General features: G+C 42.3%; 1 protein-coding gene across 2 annotated transcripts in view; it reads left to right on the top strand.

The window, feature by feature from the left end:
* Positions 1-24,247, top strand: part of robo3 (roundabout, axon guidance receptor, homolog 3 (Drosophila)) — a 205,744-nt gene that overhangs the window by 158,580 nt on the left and 22,917 nt on the right. For both annotated transcript variants that reach the window (XM_057820223.1, XM_057820222.1), the window contains exons 12-22: positions 243-409; positions 501-622; positions 696-912; positions 3,809-3,933; positions 6,517-6,700; positions 7,006-7,245; positions 7,421-7,460; positions 9,482-9,621; positions 9,745-10,026; positions 14,374-14,521; positions 23,593-23,787. In XM_057820223.1, coding sequence (XP_057676206.1) covers positions 243-409; positions 501-622; positions 696-912; positions 3,809-3,933; positions 6,517-6,700; positions 7,006-7,245; positions 7,421-7,460; positions 9,482-9,621; positions 9,745-10,026; positions 14,374-14,521; positions 23,593-23,787 — 1,860 coding nt within the window. The remainder of the gene's footprint in view (positions 1-242; positions 410-500; positions 623-695; positions 913-3,808; positions 3,934-6,516; positions 6,701-7,005; positions 7,246-7,420; positions 7,461-9,481; positions 9,622-9,744; positions 10,027-14,373; positions 14,522-23,592; positions 23,788-24,247) is intronic.

Raw genomic sequence — 24,247 nt, 5'->3', positions numbered from 1 at the left:
CCCCCCCCATTAAAATCCGCTTATGCTTTTGATGGTGATTTAATGCAGAAATGTGAGAAATTAGTCAGATACTTTTTCATACCACTGTATATGAGTTAGTTTTATTGCTGACACTGCATTTCGGGGTCAACAACATGTTTTGCCTCCCTCCCACAGAAGTCGAACTCTGCCTATGGTTGCCACATTAATCCCTCCGTGCAGTTAAACAGAGACATAATTTGTTTTGTCATCATTTATTACAGCCAGTCAGCCGGCAGCACTTGGCAAACTGTAGCCGACATGGTGAAGATGGAAACACACACAATCACTGGCCTTTTTCCCAACACCATCTACTTGTTTATTGTTCGAGCTGTCAATGTGTATGGCTTGAGCGACCCGAGCCCCATTTCGGAGCCTGTCAGAACACAAGGTTAGTCGGCGTAGCCTCATAACTTGAATTGTCTCCCAAGCTGTGAAGTGAACTGAAGTGTAAACTTGATTTTCATGTGCATTTGGCTCAGATGTGAGTCCAACAGGGCAGGGATTGGACCACAGGCAGTTGCAGAGAGAACTGGGCGAGGTGGTGGTCCAACTGCAAGAGCCCATCAGACCAACTTCTTCCTCCATTCGAGTCTCCTGGGCTGTTAGTGTCTATGTGAATTTTTGGTTATTCCAAAGAAAGTCCTCCTTTTCATATGTTTTATTTCTTCCTCTAGGTTGATCGTCAATCTCCGTATGTGCAGGGCTATCGCCTCTTTTACCGCCCCAGTGCCGGAATATGGCTCCTTCAAGACATCAACTCTCCCTCAGAGCGTAGTACTGTACTAACTGGCTTGCTCAAAGGAACTCAGTACGAGATAAAGATCCGGCCTTATTTTGATGAATTCCAGGGGAAAGACAGTCGCACAATACTTGTTCGAACTCCAGAAGAAGGTAATGGTTCGAGTTAACCGTGAAAAAGGGATTAACGAAACATACAGTAAATACCGGTAATAGATGTTGATTGAAAAGGTGCTATGAAATGCCTCAAAAAGACTAGGTTCCTACCGCAGGTCTTAATTCACAAATCTGTTTTTTTTTTTGTGTGTGTGTTTTTCTGACTCAAGTGAGATATTAAAGGGCAGAAGAAGGGTACGTCGGATTTCGGTGTAATTTGATGAATTTAAACTTTGAACGAGTTCTTTGAAATGACTGTCATGCCTGATGTGGAGCTTTAAGAAGAAATTGCGTTTTTTAAAGGTTTTCCGTCAATACTGCCTTCCCATACCCGGAAGTGTGACGTCATTTGAGGAACAACAAGAAACAGAAGACATGCTGGATTTGATCCATAGCAGCAGCAGCGAAAAGGATATTTCCAGCAAAAGTAGCCTTTCAGGATCGCTTTTTCGTGACGTTAGCAATGATGAGGGTTGACAGGAAAGATTATTTATGGTAGCTTTGCATATAATGCAAAAGCAACCATCTACAAGTAGTTCCTGCGTTACGACTTACTCGACTCGCGCGATTTCGACTTTACGACGCCGGATTCTCATCTGCCATTTTGTCTCCAGTCATTTTTTTTTTTGTCGCATAAACCGCACCTTATTGTACCTCACAGTATCTTATTTTTTACTTTACTTTACTAATATGACGTCTTCTGTCCTCAGACTTCTCACTAAACGTGAAGTTGTACAGCTATACAGACATCAAAACAATTGTGCTTTTTGACGCTTTTTACTTCACTTTTGATAAATTGTAAAGCTATAACACACATATGTACACATATGTTCAAAACGGCACGCACTTTAGCAATAAAACACTTGACACAAAACAATTGGTGTTTAAACGTCCATCTAGTCTTATAAATATGTCAATTTAGTAGATTAGCCTAAGTTGCCTAACAAAACTCTGCTAGCTTAAGTGCTACAAATGCTAACGTATTTACAATTCTCATAGCAAATCGCTAACACGCAATTTGACAAACTGTAGCTCTAAACTTAATTACAAATGCATACACAGACATACTGTTCTAGTATATTAGCTGAAACAACTTACAGCCTAATGTGGGCCAAAACCTGAGCGCAGCTATTCTTATACGTCTGAGTCTGTTCCTATGTCATACAAGGAGACAGTCCAGCCAGACCCAACGCTGCCACTAGAGGGCAGTGTATCCTCCATCAATAAACAAAATACAATACTTTTGGACTTCTTGGATCGTTATTATTTAGGTGGATATTTGGTTTACCTTGCCAGCGTAGGAACACACTTCGTTTTTTATCCCAGTTCACATAAATCGTACATCAAAAATTTCAGGAAGGTAATGGGCATAAAAGTTGGATGAAGAATTAGCCAAAAACCTACCTACCTACCTATTCCCCAAAATTTGCCATAAACTTTTCCATTCGTTTCTAGTGGGAGGCCATTGCCATGTACGGTAAGGCGTTCCATTCATTTCTAATGGCCAAAATTTAATTTTCAATGGCAGAAAAACATGGGTAGTTGTGATTGAAGACCAAAAACTTACCATTAGAGCCCACTAACATTCAACTGTCGCCCAAGTAAGTCAATGCCATTGACAGCCATGCACGTCCTTGCCATTGACAGCCATGTACGTCCATGCCATTGACGGCCATGTATGTACATGTCGTAGCTTAGATAGATAGTGTAGCTTGAGATACATCCTAAAGTCCGGTGAAGAGCACATCTCACTTGAGTGACACCACCAAAACACTGCCACAACACAAGCTGACGTACAGTACAATATGAAAATGTCACCCATTGCAAACATACTGTATGTTAGAAACAATGTCGCATTTTCGCCTCGTCAGACAAAAACTGGCATTCGTCTCGTTATGTTTTAGTCTCCCAAGCCACGTTGTTGACGAAAACAACACTGTTGCCGTGTGGGCGTTCTGTTATTCTGTCAACACATACTAGCTAGCGCAGCACTGCAATGCTGGGCATGATCATCACTGCTGGTTATGATGTCACAACCGGAATTCCCGGGTAAATAGTGGGTTTTCCTGATGCATTGTTTTGGGTGGAATAACTATGAAATGGTAAAAGATAGCCAAATTTGAGTGCCAAATTCATTTTTCTGTATGTAAACCTACATTAGTGCAATTATTTTTCTACATGAGCACCATTTCATAGCACCTCTAACTTGTAAAAAAAAAAAAAAAAAAAAAAAAAAAGGTGTTTTTCCCTTACGCACTTGACAACGCACAATAACACACAATAATAAAGTTATTAGCCTATATGACATTTCATGAAATGGCCTCAATCCGGGTTCAATAAATAATTTCCTTTTTTTCTGTTCAGCCCCAGCTCGTATTTTCCAATAAAATCCCTGAAGACTTTACAGTGTTTGATCCAAACTTCTAATTAAAAATAATAGTTTTCTGGCTTGCATTCAGCATTTTTGTTTGACCTGCCAAAATAACTATGTAATATAAAATTCTAAATGACTTAATACGGTCCTACCACCATGCCGTGGACTTACCACTGAGCTTGAGTAATTGCAAACAAAGGCTTCTGCACTAGCCCTGATTTTCTCAGGAGTACAAAAACTTATGAACCCCAGTAAATTACAAATAAATGATTGAAAAATCATACAATGCGAGTTCCGATTTCTTTTTTTAGATCATGTCTTTATAAGTGGAAATGCATCTACGATTGAAATTTCAGACCTCTACCTATTTTCTAAGTGGGTGAACTTGCAAAATCACAAGGGGTGCAAATACTTCTGCTCCTCACTGCATATATGTGTGTTAACACTGTATATGTACTGCCAATTTTTGACTTGGGTTAAAGCTACATTTGATGTTAGTGCTTGTTGTTTCCTTTTTAGTGCCTATTGCCCCACCAAGAGCTGTTACTGTGGCGACAGTGAAGCAAAGCAACAGTTCTAGCATAATTGTCTCCTGGGAACCTCCACCCAATGACATGCAAAACAGTATCATCCAGGAATACAGGGTAAATACCGTTGACATTGCAGGATCTACATGCATCAGCACAGTGATTATGAAAAAGGGGGAAAAGATACGTTAACAGATGCAGAAACTCTTTGCTCTATTTAATAATAAATACATTGTTCGTTTGGTATGTCTTTGGCATTTTCTATGACAGCTATATGCAGAATATCATTAAATAGATATCATTTTGCTGTTGTCACCTCAGATGTATGACATGTGTTATTGCATATATCCTTGTCAATTGACCTTTTGCAAAAGCCCCTTCCTTAGTTACGGTTGCTAAGCCGACAAGCTTTGTGAGTCCAATGCATCAAGCCATTGCAGGCCGACGTATACCATAGTGTTTTAAGTAGGGATGTACCTAAAGCAAAATTCTTGGCCAAAACCGAAAACTGAATATTGGAAGCACCTGGCCAAAAAACTGAAAGGCCAAAAAAATACACATCCATATAATTTTTTTCATTTTTAAATTTGAATGGACTGCAAACGAAGAGATGAAGTGAACTATCCTAAGTTAATGAAACAGCTGTACTTAGATGCTGTAGGGATGGCAATGTAGTAAGATATAGTATTGATAACAGTTACCACAACTGTGATGTCCAATTTTTTTAATGTTCTTACCTCTATTCAAGCAAGCAGCCTGTCTAGTTAGGCTCTGGCAATACCTTAGTGTTGCCTTAGAGCAGGGGTCCCCAACCTGTTTTGCTCCACGGACTGGTGTGATTTGGGTCTTTTTTTCACGGGCCCGTGTTCTGTCAAATCTTGCACCCATATAGATTTTTGCTCCCAAAGCTTTTGTGGCGGTGAAAAAAGCTCTCTTCTATGTTCAGTTGGATTCTCATTGTTATCCAATGGTGCTAAAAAACTATTTGCATCATGAACATACATGTGCAACACGAAAATGGCGTAAATTAATGCTTAACGACACGGCGAAGTCGTTAAGTGAGAGAGCTGCGTGCAGTTGTTGTGTGCAGCTAACATGGCAAACGTAAGTTAATATTCCTTTCTTTAAAGAAAGTTTGTAGTGTGTTCTTTGGAATCGCTGCATTCGCAGTCATTTTTAACGTTGCGCGCATGCCAAATTTGTCAGAACACCGGCAATGTGCGGCGGAAAAATACAGCAAATATACAATAACATTTGTTTTTAGCCCTGTCGTGTTAAGTGCAGGGAAAATACAACTCACCCACTGAATCAGTGGTAGGCCTGCGCTTGTTTCGTTGAGACGAGGTGGTCCCAAGATGGGAGAGTGAGAGAAGCCCGCTTCACAAAGATACGATGTTGGAAATTGTAGCACAGTTTTCAGTGCTCTCCTAGCGATGTCAGAATGTTCCGAAATGACTTTAATCCAGAACCTCGGTAGAGTTGTTGTCTCAAATGTACGTTTAAGGTCGCCGTGATTTGCCATCTCTACAAGCTGATATTCCTGTTGCACAGACATGCTGGAATCACTCGGTTTATTCACATACGGGTCACGAATTCACTCCTTTGCAGTTCGTGGGTCTTTAGTGATTGGGAAGTAGCAAAGATTTTGTTTTCTTCGAGGTTGTAGGCTCAACTTCTGGCTCATCAGGTTCCCTTTTCCCCGTAAAAAATCTGTCCAAAGACGTCTGTTTTTCAGTCATTCTAGTGTGGGGGCTAATTATTTCCGGGAACAAATGTGATGTGCCCGCCCTACGTCATACATTATTATAGAGGACAAGCGCACATAGATATACAAAACAAGATGTGCTACTAGCAGTCCAATTAATGGATTTCTATGACGACATTGTATCCTGTAGTATTATATCTAGAGTAGACAGGGATATTGGTGTGTTAAGGGGCACACGCCAAAGTTAATTTGGCCAGAATGCAGTCGTTAATAAATTATTATTTCTGTGCGGCCCGGTAGCAAATGCGCCACGGACCGGTACCAGTCCGCAGCCCGACGGTTGGGGACCCCTGCCTTAGAGCACACGTATGTGTGCCTGTTTATTTTTGAGACATTTACTTGGAAAGGAGCCATACTTCACTGTTTTATTCATTGAAGGTGCCAGTCCAGTTGTGTTTTTGGCTTTGGGAAGGGAAAGAACAGCACACCCCCAGATAAGCTGTTTGGCTACTTCATTTCTACTTTACCGCTTCACCATTTTGGACGTTCGCAGCTTGTCGATTCTTTCCGAGGCTTCCGTAAAGTTGTATGCAGTTGGCAGTCAGGTAACACTTATAGGATCCACCAAAATAATCAGTGTGTGTGTGTGTGGGGAGTTTGTCAGATCATGCTCACTCACTTAACAGTTGCTAGGATATATGATTGGTCAATAGCCTGTTTGGAGTCTGGAGTTTGCAAAAGGTCAATTGTAAATAATAGTTGCTTGTCGTTGCACGTGACAGATAATCATAAGACCAATAAACAAAAACAAAATTGTTTATGGCAGAAGATATTGTTCAGTCAGTGTACATGGAAATAGAACTGTCAGTGGAATAGTGATTTGCATTTAACAATGTCACAATGAATAGGAATGCAAATGTAAGCAGTACCATTGTCATGAAACTTTATCAAAGTAAGTAGATGAATAACAAATGTATCTGTCTCTGTTTAAACAGGTTTGGTGTATGAGTAGTGGCAAAAACAACCACACAATCAACTACATCAACAAGACAGTGGAAGGGAACACTTTGTCCACAACGTTGAAAGGCCTAATGCCTGGTGTCCTTTACCAGCTTGAGGTCGCAGCCGTTACTGCTGCTGGCGTCGGCACTCACAGTCAACCTTTGCCCATTTTCATCAGTGAGTCAAAAAATGGAGTCCCATTTTATATAGCCTTAATCACATGTTCTCCTCATATTCTTTATATGTAATTAAATATGTAACTAAATGATGTACCCACATTATCAAAACATTCTTTTTTGTCAAACTGATATAAAGCTTGTGCTAAACAGTTCTTGAAAGAACAATATCTTGGGACAGACAATATGACGATAAGAGAATAACTAAAATCCACAGGGATCCCTATAGTTAACGTCAGTCTCCATGTGATTGAATTTTTTATGTTCTATGTTGCTGTCTTATTGCGAGGCGTTTGCTCCTCACAGAGATGGCAGCTGAACAGCCCTCTGCGCCAGGCGTCGCTGACGCTGGCACCGACAGCGAGGAAAGCAACGTCAGTCTGGCCGGGCAAATCACCGATGTGGTCAAGCAGCCTGCTTTCATCGCGGGCATCGGTGGAGCCTGCTGGGTCATCCTCATGGGCTTTAGCGTCTGGATCTATTGCCGACGCAAAAAGAGAAAGGAGTTGAGCCATTACACTGCTTCTTTTGCTTACACAGCTGCAGGTTAGAGTACTTGCATAATGTGATTAAATATACATACTGTACATTCAGTATTAACTAGGCACGCTTAGAAATGCATGTGATATTCAGTCAAATGACAGTAAAAGTCCTTGTTACTGCAAGTAAAACTCACATGTGAATGTAATGCTAATGGCCTCTTTCTCACTGTTTTCTACAGTTGGATTTCCCCCTGGCGAGGGATCTGGACACAATGGAAGGTATAAGTTAACATTACATAACATTTGTTAAGTTTATGATCGCCACCTGTAAGGTTTGGACGTACAGGTCATCCAGAGTACAGATCCTCCCCGTATTTTGGGCCATTGTTCAGTACATTTTCAGGACGGGTCGACCAATAAGGGATTTTCAAATGCCAATTCCAAAATATCTAAGAAAAAAATTCAGCCAATTGCCAATATACAAAGCCAATATTTGAGGCCGGAATACTTTTTTTTTAAGCACGTAAAGGCAATTTTTTTAAAAATAGAGTTTGAGCTTCCTCCAAAGATTTTCTATTGGGTTTAGGTCTGGAGACTGGCTAGGTCCCTCCAGAACCTTTATATGCTTTTTACAAAGCCCCTCCTGGGTTATTCTGGCTGTCTGCTTCGGGCCATTGCTATGTTGGAAGACCCAGTCCCGACCCATTTTCAATGCTCTAACTGAGGGTAGGAGATTATTCCCCACAATCTCACAATACATGGCCCTGGTCTTCCTCTCCTTAACTCAGTACAGTTGTCCAGTCCCATGTGCAGAAAAACACCATCCATAGCATGATGCTATCACCCACATGCTTCACAGGGATGGTTTTCTTGGGATGGTACTCAACATTCTTCTTACTCCAAACACAATGAGTGGAATTAAGACCAAAAAGTTCAATTTTGATCTCATATGACCGCATGACTTTTTTTATTTGACTCCTGTGGTTAATCCAAATGGTCATTGGCAAATTTAAAATGGCTGGACTTGTGCTGGTTTAAGCAGGGGAACGTTCCGTGCCCTGTATGATTTTAAACCATGACGTTTGAGTGTTTTACCAACTGTAACCTTGGAAATCGGGGTCCCAGCTCCTTTCAGGTCATTTGGCCAGCTCCTCCTGTGTGGTTGGTTATTTGCTTATTCCTCACCATTCTTAGAATCATTGAGACCCTACGAGGTAGCTCTTGCATGGAGCCCAAGTCCGAGGGAGACTGACAGTCATGTTTAGCTTCTCCCATTTTCTAATAATTGCTCCAACCGTGGATCTCATAAGCTGCTTGGCGATTGCCCCGTAACTCTTTCCACCCTTGTAGAGGTCTACATTTATGTCTCTGGTGTCTTTGCAGCTAACCGATTCAAATAGGTCAAAAAGTCTACCTCCACTCCACTTATTTAGGAGAATAAGTGGAGTGGAGGTGGACTTTTTAAAGGCGACTAACAGGTCTTTGAGGCTCACTATTCTAGCTAATAGACAGGTGTTCAAATTTGCAGCAGTTTAATACAAATAAATTGTTAAAAAATCATGGTCTCCTATTTCAAGATTTTTTTTAGATTCTCTCACAGTGGACAAGCACCTACCATGAAAAATTCAAACCCGCCCATCATTTCTAAGTTGGACAACTTGCAGAATCGAAGGATGCTCAAAAAATTATTTTCCTCACCGTACGAAAAAAAATCATGATGATGATCATGAACTGATTTCATATCTTGAGGCATCACTGTAGTTGATGGCCTTGTTATTGTCATATCATGGAAGTGATCCATTTATTTTTTGCACTTTTTAATTTTTAATTGCCTTTCCCTTACAGTATGTATACAAATAGCCAAACAAAGAGTGAGGGGAAAAAGGGGGAATCTTGTGTTGTTAGTGTTTGCTCTGCTTAAAGTAATTAGTAAAATCTCAGTAATTTTATTGTCTTATAGTTTTGACCAAAGCTTGAGTGGGGTCCAGTGAATATCTACATTTTAAAATTTCGTCCATATTGAACTCAATGGATTAATTTGCTTTCATGATACTGATACACGATTTTGTGAATATAATCACTTTGCTTGTAGCTATATTATTCCTTAAAAACAGCCATCCACGTCACAAACTCCTTTGCAAAACCAAAAATCCATAGTGTTTTGTATCAAATTATATATTTCGCATGCCGTGAACTGTCTGATACATGTTCAAAAGTCAATTACCACATTGATGTTGGTGGATGTTCTGTCCTTCACCATGTCACCAGTGAACACTCGAATGTGTGTGATGTTTCTGTAGGCCAGGCGTGCTGGGAGGCAACATGGGCAACTACCCGTGGTTAGCAGACTCTTGGCCCACCACCAACCTGGTTCACAGTAGTAAAGAGGCTGTCAACTGCTGCACCACCAGTGATGACACAGCTGAGCGATACTACAATGGTATAAAGCTTTTGGCATGCAAAACCTAGTAGAATAAATGGATGACATTGATATTTATTTATTCAATATATTTAAAATGTAGTAAAATGTAATCTTCCACTTTTTTTCACAATGTGTTTCTAGAAGCCGGCATCTCCAACTACCTGAATCAGACCGAGAAATACAGCATTGGCGGCTCCACTGAGGGGCCCATTTACAGCACTATTGATGCCACTAGCGAGGACCTTCACAACTTCAACTACAGCCATCATGCCTCAACCACTCCTTATGCCTCCACATCCATTATGCCCTTCTCAAACCAAATGCAGAGCCCAGCCCATGGTAGTGAGCAACAGGATGAGGGGCACTGGATCACCAAGCCGGGAACCTCTGGAGCTCAGTATGCTCAACCGGAGCGCTGCACTGGTGAGGGAGTTTTTGAAATAATGATACAGACCCAACGCCAGGGGTGGGTAGAGTAGCCAAAGGTTTTACTCAATCAAGAGTAGCATTACGTCAAAATATTACTCTTGTAAAAGTACTCATCCAAAAAGTGTACTCAAGTACAAGTAAAAAAGTATTTGGTAAAAAAAATACCCAAGTAATGAGTAATTGCTTAGATTGTAAGATTTTTTTTAACAATGGTATTTTTTATTTTCTCAGCACAACGTCATCTACTTGTGTATGAACTGTTATTATATTGTACTACACCGGTGATCAGCAACCCGCAGCGCTCGAGCCGCATGCGGCTCTTTAGCCCTGCCCTAGTAGCTCCACGGAGCTTTTTCCAAAATGTTCGAAAATGGTAAAGATTGGGGAGGGAATACATTTTTTGCTTAATGTGGTTTCTGTAGGAGGGCAAACATGATTCTAATTCATTAATATTGCAATGAAGGTAAACGAGGTTGCATCATACAACAGTGTAGTCACCTGGTGCGTCATTCGCTCTAGGATGTAACACAGAGAAAATAAACATTTAATCATGATGGCTCATTATGTATTTGTAGCCTACTTTAGTCATTTTGATACTGATCTAATATAGACCCTACCCACGTGACGTCACAACTCCGCTGTCCTGAATGGTACCGCCCAATTGTCCGTCAAAACATAGTGTTAACCTGTTACGGCTACGTACATTCCTCCTATTTACGGCGTGTTTTTCTGCTCCTTAACATTAATAATCAAAATGGTGAAGGCGTGTGTGGCTGTTGGTTGCACTAACAGAGAAGATGGAAGGAGAGACTTGAAGTTTTACCGTATTCCGAGGGATCCAAAGAGGAGAGCGAAATGGACGGCTGCAATTCGACGTGAAAACTGGGCACCAAAAAATCACCACAGACTATGTAGTAGTCATTTTATATCCGGTAAGATGCATTTAAGATATACTTAGAGGGTTTTGGGCTGACAAATAACCACAATTAAGATCATTGCTAGGCTAATCGCCAACAACATACACGTATGTATGTAGTGAGAGTGCTATCGCTAAACCATATAAACATTAAAAGCCTTAACTCCATTGACAAACGACATGAAATACATTAGACTTGACAGTGGATGTTAGCAATAACAAAAGATTTTGAATTGAACATTTCGTAACACACCTTTCCAAGCACAAGATAGATTCCTGCCGAATTTTCGTGGACGAGGACCTGTTTCACCCAAGCAGCAACGAAGTATTTATAAGCCTCCAAGCTCTTGAAGTTTTTCAAATTTTCGTGAGAATAGGCTGATTTTGTGTGGACAAGATAATATCAGCGTAGCAGATGTCAGGCAGACAGGGCGAAGACAGTGGGTCGAAAAACATCGATTTGGGCATCAAATATGGATCTGGCGACTGTATAGAACGAAGCTTTTCCACATAACGCCTTTTATGCAACACATCCAGTGAGTTTACGGCATCAGAAAGCACCGGGTCTTCCATGAAATGCATTTTAAATTCCTCGATCAATCGAAACCAATGCTAATACATAGACAAAATGACGGACAAGTGGGTGGAACCATACAGCGAGCACGTGGTTTTGTGACGTCGGTGGGTAGGGTCTATAGATACTTACAGCATGTGTTGCCTTCATTATAAGGCTTATATAAGGCTTTTAATTTTTTTGTGGCTCCAGGCAGATTTTTTTGTTCTTTTTATTCCAACATGGTTCTTTAAACATTTTGGGTTGTTGACCCATGTACTATACTCTATTTCTTCACCATACCCCCCCCCCAAAAAAATCGCGTTCTGACAAGAAAAATAGACATAAATGAAACATCGCCCATCTAAAGAACATTAATGCCCTCTAGTGGAGAAAACATTTCCTAGCATGAAATTAAAAAGATCATATCTCTGGTTATCTGTGGTCTATTGGTGTCAAATAAAATTGAATTGATTGAAATCCTCACTTTCGAGTAATGTTGACGCCAGCACTATGTCAATTACTTATTTTTTTAATTTATTTTTTAACGGTGCTTTAAAGACTCCACTTAATTGAACAGGCCGGCGTGATTGCAGATGTAGACTTGTCGATTACTTGATCACCTGCTTATCAGCGCCAATCTCGCTCAGTCAGCATGATGTGCACGTTGGGCTCCCGGGGTCAGAAGGCATTCTGTATCTGTTAAGCTCTTATTTGCCCGTTGCCTTGGTGCTACAATTTCCAATTATTCCAAGTCCATAATCTCAAATATATTCTGCTAGTTTTTCTTAAACTACGATATAAATGCTATTTATTTTATATTGGGTGTGTTATTAGAGTAATACAAACAGTCAAGCAATAAATATGGGAAAGGATACTATTCCATTCATTCACAAATCTACTCAGCTAAAAGCAAAAATTATGGTGTAGTAGAACGACTCTTAGAAGTACATTTTTCTTAAAAATGTACTCAAGTAAATGTAACGCATTACGACCCACCTCTGCTTTCAAACCTTTATTTCGGGGGAAAAAATAGTAGCACAATGAAGGAATTGCATAATGAGCAATATAATTACTCAAATATGGCAATCTGAAAGGAAATAATACTTCAATTAATGGAAATGTCATATAACTCTCGGAAAAAACTGGTGGCCAACCAGCATCTGGTACTGATTGTGATCGAATTTGAGGTTCGACAATATACTGTAACACTGACAGCTGAGTGAGAAATCGTTTCCTTTTTTAAGGTGCTTTAGAGACGCCACGTGACTGAACAGGCCAGCATGATCATAGGACTTCCGACTGCAAGCTCGTCTGTGCTTATGCGACTGTGTTGTTATGCCTGATTGGTGTATTTGAGTCATGTCATTATTGTTGTGACGTCTCATTGGTGAAAGTAAAAATGTAAGGAATTTTGAGTATAAGGTGATTTTTACAAATCTACTCAAGTAAAAGTAAAAAGTGGTGGTAAAATGGTCAAAATACTCTTAAAAGTGCATTTTTCTCAAAACGTTTCTCAAGAAAATGTAACTGAGTAAATGTAATGATGTACTACCCACCCCTTTACAATGCATATAAAGTATTAACTGTAATAGCCATTCATTCCATGAATCAATAAAAGAATAATATCCATTTCTACCACTTTAAGATTCTACCAGTTTTAGCTTACCCTTATTAACGATCTGTTGATTGATTATTCATTAAAACCTTTTAACAAATACTGCAGTAAGTCATTAGAGTCTGCCTGCCATGTGAGCCTACACTGAGCTCTACTGATTTATGCCTGAATTATTCATGAATGGATGTTGCTCATTAATTATTTCAATGGATACTAGGTCTTGCCAAACATGTCCAACACTTGTTATCACTGAACCCATTTTTTTTTACCGTGTAATAATACTTTTCTTCTGTATCCTTTAGTTTTCATGCAATCAGCATTTTTTTGTATTCTTATATTACTGGTGTATTAATAGTTTATACAAATTCTTCATTAACCGGTTTAACTTTTCAATACTGTGCACAATGATATGCATTTTTCTGAATCATTTTCAACATTAGCTTGTCATAGTTAAGTAATTTTCTACATATTATTGTTTGTTTGTTTCTTCTGTGTCTCTCTTCTTTTCTTTTTTCCTATCTCCTATATACACAAACCACAATTAATACTCACTATGGAAGTATATCATACTCCCATGTGATACATTAAAACTGTTTAAACCAATAGGACACTCAAGCAGTTGAAAAGGACAGGTTAAAAATAAAAAAGAACAGAACAATTGTTGTTGTTGTACAGTTCCATACAAACGTACATTGAGATATCATTTATCTTAGCAATAAGAGGTGTGAGAGCTATTTTTCGAGTGTCCCCAACTTCAAGAAAGCTCATTTATCAAGGTTTCATCGGCCGTGACTTGCGTGTCTGCATCCACCGAACAGCATGCTATCATTACGCCAGCACTTCTACTATTTCACGTACTCAGAGTTTGCAACAAAACACTCACTACTGCCGGAAACGCACACTCTCAGGGGGTTTCAGAATCGGCACGTTTCAAACTAAATTTTGTTTTTGGAAGACGTTTGCATACTTGTAAGAAGGCACCATATATTTTTTTTCTGCCTCATTGCAAAAAGAAAAACATACAAAGATAATGAGATAACGTTTAAAAGGTACTGGAAATACAAGAATATGCTCCCCTCTTTCATTAGGGCTAAAAGTGATTCCAGCTTTTTCGATTCTTCGACCATGCTATATTATGTTTTTTAACTCTTGCTCCTCAATGACAAGTCGCCCAAATATTTAAAAAGTGTCAAAGTACTTTTGTGATTTTTGTGATGCACTTCAATAGCATTCTTCTCATTTCCTGTCGTTTAGGAAAGCCAAAACAAAAGACCATGGGAAAGGCTGTTAAGACACCATCTCTATCATGGGTGGAGACATTGCCCCCACCACCCCCGGTTGGAGATCTGGAACAGTGTGAACAGGATGATGACCTCCCAGACAATGAGGATATGGTTATAGGGTGAGTCGGACTTAATACATTTACAGACAGAGGTGGGCTGTAGCGTGCTACATTTATTATATTACATTTACTTCAGCAGCTTTTGTTAACCCTTGAGAGTCGAAGGACGCGCCGGCGCGTCCTCAGCGCACGTCGTCTTTGAAGCGCCCTCACGTTTTAATTACGTCACCCACATGCCGTTGGTTGGTCTCGTTTTAAAGTGCGGAAGTTGCGGTTTACTCTCGTTATTATTTGAAGTCAATCGACCAACTAAAACGTGAGATATTGTCATTTAAGTTTGATCATTTTATTGTCCTCTCAAAAAAACATTAAAACGCTGCATGGATCATTTGTTTATGTCTATATTTCGATCATTTCTTGTCCTTTTTCAAAACGGAAGCTCCATGAAAAAAAAACACAAATCAAACGAACCCTTTCGAAGTGACAGTGGAAGCACAAAATGCGTTTTTTTTTTTTTTTTTTTTTATAAATAAAACTGCCGTGCGAGGTTCCACCGAACGAGAGGGAGGAGTGTCGGTCGAGCGACGGCCGTTTGGATCAAGCAGCGACTTTGTGTGACTTTGAGAATGAACGGAGAACTGAATTTAGCGCAAGCAATTGTGCTTTTTGATCAACTTGAGGAAGAGGATGGTCTAAATTCGTCATCATCGTCTTCTTTGGAAGAGTCCTCGAGTGAAGATAGTGACGGATTTGAACACGTGGGTGACGCCATCGACGAGCAGAGGTAAGACAACTCACTTTTTTTTTTTTAATGCTGAAAACGTTTCTTTTGAAAGTTTCTTTTGATATTGCAAGACAAAGTTAATTTTGATGCAGTATAAGTGTGTGTTTGTGTATATAATAATAAAATGTGCATATCAGATCAATGTCGTATGTGCACTGTGTGTATACCAGGCAGGAATTTATCATTTGTGTTCTTCTTTCTATATGAAGATTAGGGATGTAGCACATATTCATCAGCTATGGTATTGCTATGGTATTCTTTCTATTGTCATACATATAGATTTCCATTATTATTTATTGCTGTATATATTTTTATTTTATACTTTATTATTTTCATAAATACTGACTTTTTTTTCATGTACATTTATAGTGACAATGAAAAATCTACATTCACTGCCCGAATGGAAAGAGGACGAGGGAGAAGGGGTCATCACGGAAGAGCGATGAGATGTCAGCGGAGGAGAGGCTGGACAAGTCAGCGCGGCAGAAGCCGATCACCACTGGCTCAGCCTGCACCTGTGCCATGGAGCACAGAGCAAGACACAGACACTGCCCCACAGTGCAGCCGGTTCACACCCCGGAGACCACCAGGACCTCAGGTGAATCGTGACCATGCATACACCCCAAAAGAACTTTTTGACCTGTTCTTCACCTCATCGACAATGATGAATATGTGCAAACACACAAACCAGTATGGCAGAGTCCGAAAAGAGATTGGGAAAAAGTTTGTGTGGAAAAAGTTTGTGTGGACAGACACTACAGTGGAGGAGCTTGAAAAATTTATTGGACTCCTCTTGTACATGTCTTTGGTTTCACTTCCAACTGTGCAAGATTATTGGAAGGCAAGGAATTCCAGGACGAAACAGCTTTTCGGAGTGGCATGCCTGAAAACAATTTAACTTGTTTATTGTAAATATTTTTGAAAATACTTTTTTTTCCAATGCTATATTTTCCCCCCCCCCACAATCAGTCTTCTCAATTTGTGTATATAAATGTGTGTTCAAGAAGCTTGATTGTGTGTACATAGTTTTCATCAGGTGATGGGCCGCAATACCTAAACTCATAAAGAGATGGCCTCTAAACACTTTTTGTGTTAGATGGTATATATTTTTCACTGTTCTTCACTGTTTGGTCTGCTGTATATAACCTGTTTTGACTAAAGCATGTTTAAAAGCAAAAAACGCCTATGGCTATACCTGTTGTTTATGTTGAATTGAATTGTTGAATAAGACTATTTATTCTAATTTTTTTTGGTTGAATGTTCATCCTAACATGTTGAATAATTATTATAAAGTTTCAAAACGGTTCGTTACGCATGTTTGGTTGTCAATTGGACATAAATATTAAAAATTTTCACAAAACGATTTTGGAATTTTTGGTCTTTTTGGGCCCAAAATGATGATTTATAATAAGTCAGTGAAGGAAACAACAAATTGGACATGAAGTTCAAGGTGTCACAAAAAAAGGGACCAAACCAGGCCATCGTAAACAATTCTTTCTTTGAAATATAAAGGCAACTTCAAAGGCATGCAAAATCAGACAAAATAGGCCCAGACCTTAAAGGGTTAAAAAAAAAAATAATTACCTTTACAGATTCCAGCTGAGCTAGGACACAATGTGGACTGCATTTGTGATTAGTCGCCAATCATTCACACAGAGCAGATCCATTCACTCTGTCATTCACTTTGTCACTGAGTGGTGACAGAACCCTTGCTGCTTTTACCCAAGTCAAGTGAATGTACGTACACCAATGCCATCAGTGCTAAAGACCCACTAGGCATTACGGGAGTTCAGGGTCAACAGTCGATTCTCATTTCTTTGGCGAAATCTAATTTCTTCTGAGGGAAATCAGACCTTTTAACCAGATTGTCAGAATCACACCAGCCAAACCGTCGGAACCGCGCTACTGCAATTCCAACTACCCGGGCCGGCAGAACCCAACAACCCAGCCAAATGGCTAAACTCTGCGTGTTCACCTTAGTTTCAACCCTTTGTGCTGACTCAATTTTAAAAGCTAGAAAAAGGCTTCGAAACACAAGTTCACAATTAATTCCAAGTCGGCAGCAATCATAAAGCACAGAGCCAGACCCAGGTGAGGAGGCAAATTGGATCCATGGTCATCATATCCAGTGTTGTTAATAACGGCGTTAAAATATAACGGCGTTACTAACGGTGTTATGTTCTTCAGTAGTGAGTAATCTATTTAATTACTTTTCTCATCTTGGCAACGCCGTTACCGTTACTGAAGTGGGAAAGGCGTGCGTTACTACGTTGGTTGACTGACGCGAGAAAAGTCTGAGAAAGACGGATTCACGGAGACGAGAGAACAGAGCAGGAGTGGGGAGGAGGCAAGGGAGGGTAACGCCGTTGCAAACACAATGCTACTATGCTAGGTGGCTCCAATAATACCTGACTGTAGCCGATAGCCTAGAAATTACGCCTACATGATGCTTCGGTAGATATCACATTTATACAGAACTAGATGCAAATGACAGACACGGCTGCATTAGCAACATGTATAAAAAAGAACTAGATGCGTTAGTAAACAGCCGCCATCTTAAAGCAGTAGACTTCTCAGGAAGGTTGTGTTGTAGAGAACCTTCCTAGCGAACCTAAGTAATATTTTATCTAAAATGCTCCAAAATCAGCAAAATCTTGACTTACATATATCTTTAAATGATGAAATACTTTTAAAACTTACACATGTCAAAAGTAGGGAACTGATGCAATAACGGGAGTAATTTTAACAACTTTAACGGTTGATTCACAACATTAAATGACTCCCACACATAGCAAAGGTTACTATCTAGTTATCACAATATCCTCAATACCCCTGTGTCTAGTTAAGGTAAAGAATTGGGCTAGGGCCAATTGTCCCAAAGAACCCTTTAAACTTAACATTGTGTGACCTGTTTTTTTTTTTTGTTTTTTTTTTTTTTTTTTTTTTGAGAAAAACCATCAAAATGATCACCAGTTACTTTCCCAAGTAACTAATTAATCTTACATTCAGGTAACTGAGTTACTAACGCAATTACTTTTTGGAAGAAGTAATTTGTAACTCTAATTAATTACTTTTTTAAAGTAAGATTAACAACACTGATCATATCACAAGTCAACAAAAGATTCCCGGGGAAAATGACAAGGATTAGTGAAACATTCAGTCTTCTAAAGGCTCTGGTGAGGCAAGCTGTGGTATGGAAGAAGGGTGTGTTTGGGCATTGTTTAGGATTATTCTCTCTATGGATTGGGCGAGAGGGTTTCGAGCGTTGCTGTTGTCAGGGCAACGACAGCTGAGGATTTTGCCACCTCAGCGTCATCTGAGCGCTGAGTGTCAACTTCTGAGTCGCGGGTTCCTCGTTATCAGATGTTCCTTGTGGAAAGACAAGATGTCCTGCCATTTGTTCTGGACTGTCCAGAAGAGCTGATTGCGGGATTTGGTGGTGCAGATGTGGGCTTGTAGATGTCTTGCCTATCACCTGCTGGTCAGCGTCAATCTTGCACAGTCAGTTGCATGACGCGTGCGTTGGGCTTCCGTGGTCAGAAGGCGTCCTGTATCTGTTCTGCCCTTATCTGTCCGTTGTATTGGCACTGCAAATATTAATAATTTCAAGTCCAACTGTTCATAATATAAAATATATTCTGCTTGTTTTTCTTAAATTATGCTATAAATACTATTTATATCAGTGAGTCATCACCTTATCGTGGTGGAGGGGTTTGCGTGTCTCAATGATCCTAGGAGCTATGTTGTCTGGGGCTTTAAGCCCTTGGTAGGGTCACCCATGGCAAACAGGTCCTAGGTGAGGGGCCAGACAAAGTATGGCTCAAAAAGACCCCTTATGATGAGCAACATAAATTAACCCCAGTTTCCCTTGCCTGGACGCGGGTTACCAGGGCCCCCCTCTGGAGCCAGGCCTGGAGGTGGGGCTCGAAGGCAAGCGTCTGGTGGCCGGGCCTGTCCCCATGGGGCCCTGCCGGGCCCAGCCCGAAAAGGCAACGTAGGTTCCCCTTCCCATGGGCTCACCACCTGTGGGAGGGGCCAAAGGGGTCGGCTGCGTAGGGAGTTGGGCGGCAGCCAAAGGCGGGGGCCTTGGCGGTCCGACCCCCAGCTGCAGAAGCTAACTCTTGGGACATGGAATGTCACCTCTCTGGCAGGGAAGGCGCCTGAGCTGCTGTGTGAGGCAGAGAAGTTCCGACTAGATATAGTCGGACTCTCCTCCACACACAGCTTGGGTTCTGGTACCAATCCTCTCGAGAGGGGTTGGACTCTCTTCCACTCTGGAGTTGCCCATGGTGAGAGGTGCCGGGCAGGTGTGGGCATGCTTATTGCCCCCCGGCTTGGCGCCTGTACGTTGGGGTTTACCCCAGTAGACGAGAGGGTGGGTAGCCTCCCTCCGCCTTCGGGTGGGGGGACGGGTTCTAACTGTTGTTTGCGCTTAGGCACCCAACAGCAGTTTAGAATACCAACCCTTTTTGGAGTCCTTGGAGGGTGTGCTAGAGAGCGCCCCCTCTGGGGACTCCCTCGTTCTCCTGGGGGACTTCAATGCTCACGTGGGCAACGACAGTGAGACCTGGAGGGGCGTGATTGGGAGGAACGCCCCCCCCGATCAGAACCCGAGTGGTGTTCTGTTATTGGACTTCTGTGCTCGTCACAGTTTGTCTATAACGAACACCATGTTCAAACATAGGGGTGTCCATATGTGCACTTGGCACCAGGACACCCTAGGCCGCAGTTCGATGATCGACTTCGTAATCGTGTCATCGGACTTGCGGCCGCATGTTTTGGACACTCGGGTGAAGAGAGGGGCGGAGCTGTCAACTGATCAACACCTGGTGGTGTGTTGGCTCCGATGGCGGGGGAAGATGCTGGCCAGACCTGGCAGGCCCAAACGTATTGTGAGGGTCTGCTGGGAACGTCTGGCAGAATCCCCTGTCAGAAAGAGTTTCAACACCAACCTCCGGCAGAACTTCTCCCTTGTCCCGGGGAAGGTGGGGGACATTGAGTCCGAGTAGGCCATGTTCCGCACCTCCATTGTTGAGGCGGCCGATCAGAGCTGTGGCCGTAAGGTGGTTGGTGCCTGTCGTGGCGGCAATCCCCGAACCCGCTGGTGGACACCAGTGATAAGGGATTCCGTCAAGCTGAAGAAGGAGGCCTATCGGGCCTTTTTGGCCTGTGGGACTCCGGAGGCAGCTGACAGATACCGGCTGGCCAAGCGGACTGCGGCTTCGGCGGTCGCCGAGGCAAAAACCCGGACATTGGAGGAGTTCGGCGAGGCCATGGAAAACGACTTCCGGACGGCTTCGAGGAAATTCTGGTCCACCATCCGGCGCCTGAGGAGAGGAAAGCAGTGCACCTTTAACACTGTGTATAGTGAAGATGGTGTGCTGCTGACCTCGACTCAGGACATCGTGAGCCGGTGGGGAGAATACTTCGAGGCCCTCCTCAATTCCACCGACACGCCTTCCTTTGAGGAAGCAGAGTCTGGGGACTCCGAGGTGGGCTCTTCGATCTCTGGGGTTGAAGTCACTGAGGCGGTTGGAAAGTTCCTCGGTGGCAAGGCTCCGGGGGTAGATGAGATCCGCCCGGAGTTCCTATAGGCTCTGGATGTTGTAGGGGTGTCGTGGCTGACACGTCTCTACAACATTGCGTGGACATCTGGGACAGTGCCTCTAGATTGGCAGACCGGGGTGGTGGTCCCCCTTTTTAAGAAGGGGGACCGGAGGGTGTGTTCCAATTATAGAGGGATCACACTCCTCAGCCTCCCTGGTAAAGTCTATTCTGGGTGCTGGAGAGGAGAGTCCGCCGAGAAGTCGAATCTCAGATTCAGGAGGAGCAGTGTGGTTTTCGTCCCGGCCGTGGAGCAGTGGACCAGCTCTACACCCTCGGCAGGGTCCTCGAGGGTGCATGGAAGTTCGCCCGATAAGTCTACATGTGTTTTGTGGATCTGGAGAAGGCGTTCGACCGTGTGCCTCGGGGAGTCCTTTGGGGGGTGCTCCGGGAGTACGGGGTACCGAGCCCCTTGGTAAGGGCTGTTCGGTCCCTGTACGACCGGTGTCAGAGTTTGGTCCGCATTGCCAGCAGTAAGTCGACTTCGTTCCCAGTGAGGGTTGGACTCCGCCAAGGCTGCCCTTTGTCACCGATTTTGTTCATAATTTTTATGGACAGAATTTCTAGGCGCAGCCGAAGCGTTGAGGGGGTCCGGTTTGGTGACCTCTGCATTGAATCTCTGCTTTTTGCAGATGATTTAGTGCTGTTGGCTTCATCAAGCCGTAACCTCCAACTCTCACTGGAGCGGTTCGCAGCTGAGTGTGTAGCGGTTGGGATGAAGATCAGCACCTCCAAATCCGAGACCGTGGTCCTCAGTCGGAAAAGGGTGGAGTGCCCTCTCCGGGTCGGGGATGAGATCCTGCCCCAAGTGGAGGAGTTCAAGTATCTTGGGGTCTTGTTCACGAGTGACGGTAGGAGGGAGCGGGAGATCGACAGGCGAATCGGTGCAGCGTCTGCAGTAATGCGGACTCTGCACTGGTCCGTAGTGGTGAAGAAGGAGCTGAGCCGAAAGGCAAAGCTCTCGATTTACCAGTCGATCTACGTTCCTACCCTCACCTATGGTCACGAGCTTTGGGTCGTGACCGAAAAAACAAGATCCCGGATACAAGCGGCCGAAATGAGTTACCTCTGCAGGGTGTCCGGGCTCTCCCTTAGAGATAGGGTGAGAAGCTCGGTCATCCGGGAGGGACTCGGCGTCGAGCCGCTACTCCTCCGCATAGAGAGGAGCCAGCTGAGGTGGCTCGGGCATCTGGTTCGGATGCCTCCCGGACGCCTCCCTGGAGAGGTGTTCCGGGCATGTCCCTCCGGCGGGAGGCCGAGGGGACGACCCAGGACACGCTGGAGAGACTATGTCTCTTGGCTGGCCTGGGAACGCCTTGGGATCCCGCCGGAGGAGCTGGTTGAAGTGGCTGGGCAGAGGGAAGTCTGGGCTTCCCTGTTAAAGCTGCTGCCCCCGTGACCCGACCCCGGAACAAGCGGAAGATAATGGATGGATGGATGGACTATTTAGTGTGTTGAGTAATACAAGTAGTCAAACAGTAAATACGAGAAAACATACTATTCCCTCATTGATAATATTAAGTATGTTAGAGTAATACAAACAGTCAAACAGTAAATTCGAGCAAAGATACTATTTGTAAGTGGTCAGTAGAGTCCATTTGGATTCATTCATCTTTCTGGTTGGGTTATTCGTGTTCCAGGTTGGTACACCCCGTAAAGTTGAAAACGAGTAAATGCTGACGCCACACGCCAGTTTGTTGAATACCAACGTAACCCAAAAATAATAAAAATTATAAACATTCTTTTAGTGCAGAAACTCACTTTTCATTCAATCTACCTGGAAAAAAATGTTATTCATGTTATTCAAGCAAATTGTTCTTTTTCGTAATTATTAGGATCACAACTGACCTGTTGACCTGGGCCAGTGGTTTTGATCGTAGGGCCAGTAAACTTCAAAATTTCCCTTAGTGTCTACCCTTGATTACTCAATTATTACTCTAAATAGATGCTTTCTTTATTTTTAATTATCTGTTCTGGTGTCCCTGGATCTCAGTGCCACGTTCGACATGGTTTATCACAACATACTACTCAGCTGACTGGAACATGACTCACTGACACTGTGCTTAAATGGTTCAAACCTCATTTACAGTACAAGAAGGGGGTTTCATTGTCCTAATCAGGTACCTTGAGTCTGAATGAACCAAATTCACGTGTGGAGTTCCTCAAGGGTCCATTCTCGGATTGCCTCTATTTAACTTTTATATGCTTCCCTTAGCTCAACTTATGGAACAGTTTAACATCAATCACACATATGAAGATGGCACACAACTCTACATTTCAGTGAAATAAGCAATGATCGAAATATGTTCACGTTTTTGCTGCTGGTTTAGCAAGCCCAGTGTGCTGTGTTGTCTTGCTGGGAGGTGGTGACATCAGAAAGAACTTCACAAAACCACAACACAATAAGCATGGTTATGCTGGTGGTTAACAACTATGCTGGTCTGTGCTTGGTTATTATTATTCTAAGCAGTGTTTTGGCTACGCTAGCCACCTGTGTTTAAAGCTATATTTCAAATTACTATCCCTTCACAGTGGTACTTTGAACCTTTACCTTTGGTATGGTTATTGTATCTCTTTATGCTCTTTCGTTCTAGGGTGGTGGTAAGACTATTAAAAGGTCTATCTAACTTTTCTCCCTTTATTTATAATACAGGAAATAGTCTGTCTAAATGCAGATTGGAAACAACCGGTTTTGATGGACATATTTCGCCATCTTAATGAATCTGTTTCCTTCTGCCTATAGCTTAGATGAAGAATGGTGTCCTCCCCTCCCAGAAAGAACATACCTGATGGAGGGCTGTGAAGACAGCAACCATGCCTCCTCTCCTGCAACATCCTATAGTCATCAGTCCACCGCTACACTTACCCCATCTCCCAATGAAGAAGTACAAGCAGCCCATAATCTACACCGCCAACGAGAGGGCAATCAGCTTTCGGGGTATGTGAGTGGTGAATGTATTTGGATACATTATGATGATTGATTTAAAAACTGCCCCTTTTTGTGCAGGGGAAGCATACTGAATCCCACAGCTGTGACATCTGTATTACTTTTCTGAGCAAATTGTATCTGTACAGCAATGTAATGTGTCCCTTGCTGATGTTTTATGTCTCTGACGTGCATAAAATATAAAACTAAGTTTCGCTTTCAAAGATTAATTCAAAAGATATGTTTTTATTCAAAAGGAAAACAAACAAACAAAAAAAACATCCTGGAATTGCTCAATTCATTGAAAAGTGAATTCGGAGCAAGTGTGGCAAGCATGTACTATCATTTTGCACTATAAGACACACCCAGCTATTAGCTGTGCCCACCAGATTTTATGGTAAATGGTGTTATACTTGTATAGCGCTTTGCCACCTTTCAAGGCCCTCAAAGCGCTTTACACTACATCGCCATC

Source organism: Corythoichthys intestinalis, chromosome 18 (genome assembly GCF_030265065.1).
Source record: "Corythoichthys intestinalis isolate RoL2023-P3 chromosome 18, ASM3026506v1, whole genome shotgun sequence".
NCBI classification, from domain to species: domain Eukaryota; kingdom Metazoa; phylum Chordata; class Actinopteri; order Syngnathiformes; family Syngnathidae; genus Corythoichthys; species Corythoichthys intestinalis.
The sequence above is the reverse complement of the archived record's forward strand: the minus strand, read 5'-3'. Positions and strand labels throughout refer to the sequence as shown.